The sequence below is a fragment of the Cupressus sempervirens genome, chromosome 3 (genome assembly GCF_028749045.1).
Source record: "Cupressus sempervirens isolate cs-2001-9-10 chromosome 3, ASM2874904v1, whole genome shotgun sequence".
In the NCBI taxonomy this organism is placed as follows: Eukaryota; Viridiplantae; Streptophyta; class Pinopsida; order Cupressales; family Cupressaceae; genus Cupressus; species Cupressus sempervirens.
The window spans coordinates 76,874,430-76,883,537 of NC_143120.1; the positions used below are offsets into that span (position 1 = coordinate 76,874,430).

Consider the following 9,108-nt stretch of genomic DNA (forward strand, 5'->3'; position numbering starts at 1 on the left):
TCCACCAAGAAAGGGATGCCAAGATATCTAATGATCCTATTAGGACCACCCCATTTAAAATTGTATTGGAGAAACCAGTCCGGGGGCCGCTCATCCCAACCTAAAAAAATTGATTTAGCTTGAGATATCTTAGCCCTAGAAATAGAACAAAAAAGATTGAGTTTAACTTGCATGTTCCTGAAATTATTTTCTGAAAGTTCAAGGAATAAAGCAGTATCATCTGCAAATTGACAATTGATGAGCTCTTCATTATTAGGCAGATAAATACCTCTGACCTCCGGAGATAAGGAATTATCTCTGAGGATATAATAAAGAGCTTCCGAAGCTATGACAAAGAGAGCGAGTGCCAGAGGGCACCCTTTCCTAATGGATCTCCCAAGAGAAAAAGGAGCAAAAAGAATACCATTGACATCAACCTGAGCAGAAGCATCATTAAGAAGCATAGCCACAGTGTTACAAAAGAAAGGAGGAAAACCAAAAGCATCCAGCATCATAAGGATAAATCTCCATTCAATCCTGTCATAGGCCTTCTCAAAATCCAAAAGTAGCATGGCAGAGTTTTGATGAGAGTATCTAGACCAATCCATGGCTTCCCATCTAGTTATGAGATTCTTAAGAATATATCTACCCTTGATAAAACCAATTTGGATAGAATTAACAAATTTAGGAAGAATATTAACTAGCCTAAGAGCCATAATTTTTGCCAAAATCTTGTAGGAAACATTAAGAAGGGTAATAGGCCTCCAATTCTTAATAAAGGTTTTATCCCCTTCTTTTGGGAGAAGTTTAATAATTCCTCTATTGATATCCTGACCCAGGGTACCTTTATTCAAGGCTTCAGAATAAAGATCAAAGAGATCCTTACATATCCATCCAATGTTGGACTTATAGAATTCAACTGGGAGACCATCAGGGCCCAACGCTCTATCATTATTAAGGGCCTTAATAGCACCTTCAATCTCCTCAATATAAATATTATTAGCAAGAATAGCAATATCATCAGGATCAAGCTTTTTAGGAATAAGCTTCCTACAATGAACTCTAATTGACTCAGCCTTAGGAGAGTCTTCTGAAGCAAAAAGAGTCTCATAATAATTAGCAAAGGCCTGAATAATAGACTTAGGGTTAGAGATGTCCTGGTTATCAATTGAAAGTCTATCAATAGACTCTTTAATACGTTTATGCTTAAGAAGGTTGAAAAAGAATTTCGATCCCCTATCCCCAAATTGGAGCCAGTGGGATCTAGACCTGATCCTGGCTCCCCAAATTCTAACATGTTGATGCTTCCTAAGAGCATCTTTGGTAGCCATAACCTTGGAAAGAAGATCCATATTGGAAGAGTCATTTTGAATGTTCTCCTCGACAACTTGCAGATCAGAAGATAATTGTTTTTCAACGAACCTATAGTCCTTAGCTTTTTTCTGCCCAATGGTTTGCAAAAAGATCCTCCAGGAGGAGAGGTTAGTATTCCATCTATCAATATGGGATAGGTTCTGAAGATTTATTTTATTTAATCCTCTAATAATCTGCACAGCAGCAAGGACATCCTCATCCATGAGGAGGCTGGTGTTTAAGATGAATTTATTGCTTCTAGACTTGTGTTGAAGGGGACTATTGTTAAAATTAACCTTAGTCAAAATAGGGTGATGGTTAGACAGAGTGGTGGCAATAACTCAAACAATAAATCCAGAGATGTCAGGAGGAAAAGAGAAAAAATACTTATTGGCATAAAATCTATCAAGCCTGGAATAAATCCTAGCATTGCCCTGCTGAAAGTTGCACCAAGGGTGCCATAGTCTAGGGTTGGTTTCCTTGTTACCAGCAATAGGATCAAAGAGATAGTTAGAGTTTAAAAATCTATTCCAATAAATTTTTTCATTATCCTTCCAATGAAAGGGAATGCCCCCCGACTTATCATCTTGGGATTCAATCATGTTGAAATCTCCACCGAAGAGCCAAGGCAAATCTGGGAGATCTATAAGCCATTTCCATAGCTCAATTCTTTCCTTAGGGTCATTTGAAGCATAAATAGCACAGACCCTGAAGGTTTTGTCATCAAACTGTAAAGTAACCCATACCGCTCTCTGACAGGGAGAACACCCATTATTAGTAATATGCTTTTCCCATTTATTACTAATAAGAAGGGCGATTCCTCCTTTGATAATTTTTTTTGGAAAAAATAAGATGGGTATTTATGGCAGCCTACAATGATTTGTGGTGTCTTTTGCATGCAAACTAACAACAGAGTGGTTTGAGCTTACATATGGCATGAACATGCATCTATGCACCATTGTCTATACTTATCAACAATAATTGTGCTTTGCTCATTCTATAGTTTGTCGAATCTTTTCAATGCTTAATTTTTAAAAATAAATTTATGTCGTGATAGAAAATAGTCATTAGAATTTAACCAGATGATTGTTGTGCATTTAGTGATGTTCACAGAATGAAAGTTCTCTTTTGGATGGATGTTGATATTTTTAGTAAGGCTAGAGATTCATAGACATACACACTTTGTGCAGAAATTTATGGGCTTACAACTAAATGAAGGTGAGGGATTAAAGCTTAGATTAAAGAGGAAGGGATTGACATTGAAAATTAAGATGAGTGTTTTAGAGTGGATACTGGAGCATGCTAAATTTTTGTTCGTGTCCCTTTCCTCTTGTTGTTTCTACTAATCATATCTATTATAAGATTTATGAGATTTACATCTTATTAAGCACTACATCTCTAATTTCTTCTACCATTTTTAAGGATTACAAAAAGCCTACTTTTCCAGAGAAGTGTTAAGCTTATGAAATAATTTGAAACCTCGAATTGAGAATCTTGAGGTAAGTTATTTAGTTATTGGTCTAAAATCTTATCGTGCATGCAAAATTAATACATTTTCTTTTACATGACTAACGTGAATTTAGAGTGGCAGTCTTCATTTTTGAAAAACTATTTACTATCCCTTAAATTTAGCAACTAATCTATTTTTCCTTGTATTCTTCCAATTTAAATGCAATGTATGTAATTCTACAATCTGATCTAAGGAGCCACTGTATGAAATCTTTCAAATAGTTGCAAAGTGAACCCCGTCAAAGGTTGATTCTCAATAACTAGCTATATTTTTAGGGTTTATTTTGTAAAATATAAACAAAGGATGAGAAGTTGTTGAAAGAGGCAAAGAAATGGCCATGGGAGTTGGCAGATAAGAATTGCAACATAAGCAATCATGCAAACATTGATCTTGTTGCTATTTGTGATTAGATTATGTGTTTCAAAATTTTTATTAGGGTTTCTTTCCTTGAATGATTTTTTACCGCAAAATCCATGTATGCTCTTTTCCTAAATTTAGATATATTTTTGATGATTAGAACTAATTTTTTTTTCATTGATTTATAATTTAAGACATGTATAAAAGCTTTATATTTGTTATAATAATTTATCTAGAAGTTTTATATTTAAAATTTTTAACCCATTCTAAAAATATTTTGAGCCATTGGACTCATAGTATTGAAAAAATCATAGGCCTTTCCATGCTAATTATAAATTTTCAAAATGATCATAATAGCTTCCTCTGTTTTATATATTTGATAAGGTCTCCCTCATAGTTACCACATAATAACTTCCTCTATTTTGTATATTTCGTAATGTCTCACTCATAGTCACCGCAGATGGATTTGGAAATATTCGGTGGTGTTTGTGCACATGAAAATTGTTACAATAGATGTGATTGGAAATTATTAGTTTTCTTGAAAGCATCACCACTGTTCATAAATTATCATGTGGAATCTAATTTTTTTATAATGATAGTAATGTTATTTTTTATTTTTACTTAATATTTATTATGTATGCATTTGGAATTGTTGTGTGGTATTTGTGGAAATTTGTGATAAGAGAGTTGATTTGAAAATACCTTTAGTCTTTTGATTCAAACTGTCAAAAGTCTTTTGTTAACAATAGCATTCAATCACTTGTTTAGGCCAGTTTAAAAATCAAAATCTTAAAATATAAGGTTTCTGTAACTTTTTCTTTTTAGCAAAAGGTCATAGATCCATACTAGTATTGCCGCAACTTCCTTTTTGCACCAATTGAATAGTACAATTTTTAAACTGAGCATGTCTACATATAGTTGTAGATTGCAATTCTATGGTGATTAAATAAGTCTTTTCTAGAAATATCAAGAGAATCCATAGCTTAAACCATTTATCTAATAATTATTTTGTTGGTAGCCATCAAAGCACCTGTTTGAGGAGTATGATCCTTGCATTGAAAAGTATGCTAAAATTTAATTATAAGGGAACAACTTCTAGATTTGTATCAATGAAATGATTGTTCGAGCATAACCTTTCATTTTTTAAAAGTACCGATGAAATGTAATTTGCGAGCATATCCATTATTCCCAAATTTATTTATTTATTATTATTTATGGAATGATGATTATTTACTAATCTAATCTTTTACTTCTATTTTTTAATATTCTTTGGAAATTTTAATAGCATCTATATGAATGATGGTAATTGATTTTAATTTTATAGGTAGGAGGATGAACTAAATAAAATGAAGCCTTGACATTTGTCACAAAGAGGGACAGGTCATGAGTTACCACTACATAAGCCTAAAAGAGCTTATGTGCTATACAAATCCTTCTTACAGGGTAAACTAGTGCCAATGCATTTAGATATTTTGGCTACTTCAAAAATGACATGAAGCAAAATGTGATAGTAATAGAGAGGTCATGAGGCATACCACTAATAAAACTTGGAACAAATTTTATACTCTTCCAATCCTTATGAGTGGATATGTCAAAGTTGGCTTCCCTAGAGTTGGTGGATACTTTGAAACCTCATCAAAACAAGATGTGAAACTGTTGCACTTGAAACAATGAACAAACTCTAGATAGAAATTCGGATGGGTCTCTTCACTTCTGAAAATAGTTGCAAGTTTCCATATCTAGGAGACATGCATATCAAGTATGTCCAAAATAAAAATAAGTATATAATGTTTGCATTATGTATATTTAGATTCTTTGGGAGTAATAAATCCGGCGATGGATTATGCAAACATCATGACTATTTAATTAACACATTTTAAATATCTAGTAATATGCATCTTGTACAAATACATAGATCTTAAACTAGAATGAATAATCCATTATGGAGAACTACATATTGAGTACACTTCCAGTAATTTCTCACATGCAAATTTATTTTAGATAAGTAAACCTAACTCAATAAAATATGATGTAAACTAATTTGCATTTTCTTACTAGCCTTTACTACTTTCAACAGATAGGCATCCCTCAAGTCTCTTATATCCGGTTGGTATCTCTAATTACTTGGACGAGGAATACAAGTTCCAGATGTACCTCTTGAACAATTGTTCTTTATTGTTATGCCATTAAATTTCATGTGGGAAAATAAAGAAGGGATGTCTTATTGTAATGCATTTTCTTTTTTATGGTAAACAATGGGGACATGGCTTACAAGATAAGCTATATTGTGGGTAACACTTTTAGAATAATCTAATGTGATATTTAGTTATGATTAGTCTTATTAAGTGATGCTTCATTGATTTCTCTTATATAAGACATTTTCAATTTTCTCTTACTTGCACATTAGTCACATGTTATATACTGCATAAACTACCCTATAACACACACTTATAATAAGTCAATATTTGAATTAAATAGCTCTTAAGAGTAATTTTATAACATTATATGTTGCATAAACTACCCTGTATCACGCCCTTAGAATAAGTGATTATTTAATTAAATGGCTCTCAACAGTAATTTTATAACGATGTTGATATGATTACAAAAGGTTTTACCTTCTGAGAACCATGAAAACTATCTAATTTGATAATCAAAAGAATGTGAAGCTGATGATCTATTTTATCAAAGTTTTGAATCCTATGACATCAATTTACTAATTCTAGTGCATTGTTTTTACATCTATTATAGAGTTTTCTACCTTTTCCCATATTGCAAACTAACTGTTTCTCAATTATCATTTTTACATACTTTCTCCTATTATCTGCCTTAAATAGGGACTCGAGCTGCACACAACCCTTCTTGCATGTGTAATTGGCATAATTAACATATAGACCACATAGTTTCTTATACGTTCAATTGTTATGAAAATATATACACAATATTTATAAGATGCTATAATATTTCAAATGTTCGAAATTTTTCTTATAACAAAGAATATTGTAAAACAAGTATTCTCTTACTATAAACTTCTTTGATAAATTCTAAGAGTTTGTTCTATTATGAAATATAACCTAAAATTTTTGTAAAACGACACTTGCTTTTATTATAAACACCTAAAGGACAGTAAATTCAAATCGTCAAAGAAATACTATTTTCAGCAAGACTATGACCCACGTGTGAACAAAAGCAGATTAGCCCAAAAATATAAAATAAAAAGAATATCCCGAGCATGAACTAAAAATAGTGGGTAAAATATCCCCAAGTATGAACTAAAATTAGTGGGCCGACCATTTTTTTAAATTTTAATAAACGAAATGCTGACTGCTGAATAGCATTAAAACCGGGAGTTGAACACAACTTAGAATTGCAAACCACCGATCTTTAAAGCCCGGCCCATTTCAGCCTTCGTTGAAGGATTGGGCTTTTTTGTGGTTTACTTGCCCTTTCTTGAAAGCGGACGTGATTCACAGGGTTCTGTTTTATTCCGGATAGATCAATTGGTTTCGCTTCAGAGAGTCACAGGATCGACGAAGAGTAAAAATAGGTATTTTTCTTTCTCCAATTTTCTTGCACTCAAGGATAAAAGGAACGTCTTTAGGGTTTGCACGCTCAAAATCTTCTACAATATTACTGCATTCAAGCAAAACCGTAGGGTTTGAACGGCGACGCCCAGAAAATTGTTCTGTATTTCTGTTGCATTCCACGCATTGAGCTGAATAATAATTTGTCCAATTGGAAAAAAAAGCCATTTTGTAGAAGCCCAAAATGTTGTCGTCACCTGGAAATTCACCTCGGCATATATTGCTATCGCCCTCACCCTCCCCATCTTGCACGCCCAGAATTCAGAAGGACTCTGGGAGGGCGTTGATCGGCGGAACTCCCTCGTCCAAAAAGAGAAAAGGTTCTCAGGCTGTATTAGACGAAGACGCGTACGTGGCCGCCATAGAAAGAATCATTGAGAGAGATTATTTCCCCGATCTGCCAAAGCTTCATGACCGCTTAGATTGGCTCGAGGCTGTCCGCAGCGGTGACCCTATTCAAATTAGGGATACCCAGTTAAAAATTGTTGGGAGAAGGCATGCTAGGGTTTCTGGATTTCCGGACGGGCACAGTCAGCTTGTGACACCGACGACCTCGGTTCGAAACCCATTTGAGACACCTGCCATGGAGCCTTCACCTGCCCTAACAGTGGGTGCCTCAGTCAGGTCCATAAGGTCCCCCAGCGTAAACCCTAACCCAAATCCTCCCATGGAGTCTTCATTTGAGGATCGAGTTTTGGAGGGCATTGACACCTCTTTGTCACTGGATGATTTTCTGAAACGACACACAAGTGAGGACAACGAAAGCTTTGGTAAGATTATTGAGAAAGTGAACAAGAGGACGAGGGAGAAGTATAAGTATTTGCAAGATTCAGGACCACCGCCATCGTCGCCTTTGCAAATTGGTCACGAGGATCGTGATAGGATCACAGATGGATATGGCACCTCAGGGCAGCCTGAGAGCACACTTGATTCGTGGAAATATACACCCAAGAACCTTTTGATGTATGATTCTGCAAACAGAGAGGAGGCAGCATTAACAACTGCGGAAAGGGAAGAGAGATTAATGACACTTACAAAGGAAATTACGCATAATAATACACGGTTTCATGGAAATGTGTTTGATTCCAGGCCCAAGGAGGAGGACACTGTGGCTATATTGTATAACCCTGTTGTGGGCTCCACGCCTGCGTCATGGCCTTTTGCAGAGAGAGATGCAGAGAGGGCGAGGAAAAAGTATGACTTGGAAGATCTCAGGAAAACACCGTTCGACGAAAAAGATAATGCAAAGAAGGGAATGGGAGGTTACAGTTTTGTAAGAACTCCTTCTCCGGCTCCAGGGGTGGATGAATCACCATTTGTTACATGGGGAGAAATTGAAGGGACACCGTTGAGGTTGGAGACGGAGGATACGCCTGTTGGTATTGGTGGCAGTGGTGATGGACCTCATTTCAAGATTCCAAATCCTCCATCTAGAGATATCAGGGCTTATAATCTTTCAAGGGATGCAGCTAGAAATCTCAGAGATAAGTCTAGGCTTTTCCAAAAGCCACCTCGTGTACCGACTCCAACAAGGAAAGGTTCTATGAGCCCCAGCTTCAATGCACTTTCTCCTGCTGCGCAGAAGTTTGTGAGGAATGCTATAGCAAAATCATCCAACACTGTGGACGCAACATTGAGGGCAAGCTACCGTGCTAGCACAACTCCAGGCACTCCAAAAATGGCTAGGAACGCTGTAAGATTTGAAAAAGAGGGGAGTTTGCCTCTCAGGCCATCACCGCTTTGTGAAGGCAGTGTTTCTGCAAGATCACCTACTCCTGATGCTTAGGTTTGAAATTTACAAAAGAGACACGACTTTCTGATGGTTGGTTTAGTATTTTTGTGGAGATTGGGATTTGTCCCAGCAAAATTGATTTTCACTGCCCTTCTGGAATTGGTGTATTGAAGATTATGTGAATCTCATATGTATTTCTATAATGTACTCCTGCATAATGTTACAGTGCAGTACTGCCTGTGTACAGGCATAACTTTTGAACTGTTTTTCTGAATATTGAAGAGGAGTTGGATACAGTTGCAATAAATTTCCACTTACTTTCATGTATAACAAGAATAAGTTGGGGATGAAAAACTCATAAGAATGGAACTCTTATTCAATAATGATTCGTAGCACTTAATGGGCAAAATCTAATTGCTTGAGTTGTATTATGCATATTTGTCATCTGACAGGATCCCACATGCGCCTTTTAGGTGCCGAATTTTTAAAAATGTCATTTGTTTGCATGTCGTTTGATGCCCCCAATTGTTTTTTAGATGTCAAATTGCAGGTGCATCATATAGACACATTATATTCCACATACATTTGGCTTTCTT

The 9,108-nt window shown here is 35.5% G+C and overlaps 1 protein-coding gene across 1 annotated transcript; it reads left to right on the forward strand.

The window, feature by feature from the left end:
* The first annotated feature begins 6,464 nt into the window (after window positions 1-6,464).
* Window positions 6,465-8,819, forward strand: LOC149564854 (DGCR14-like protein). The gene has a single exon (XM_089818427.1). It carries the CDS (start codon window positions 6,965-6,967, stop codon window positions 8,564-8,566), a length of 1,602 nt encoding a protein of 533 aa, XP_089674553.1. The 5' UTR covers window positions 6,465-6,964; the 3' UTR covers window positions 8,567-8,819.
* The last annotated feature ends 289 nt before the right edge of the window (window positions 8,820-9,108 follow it).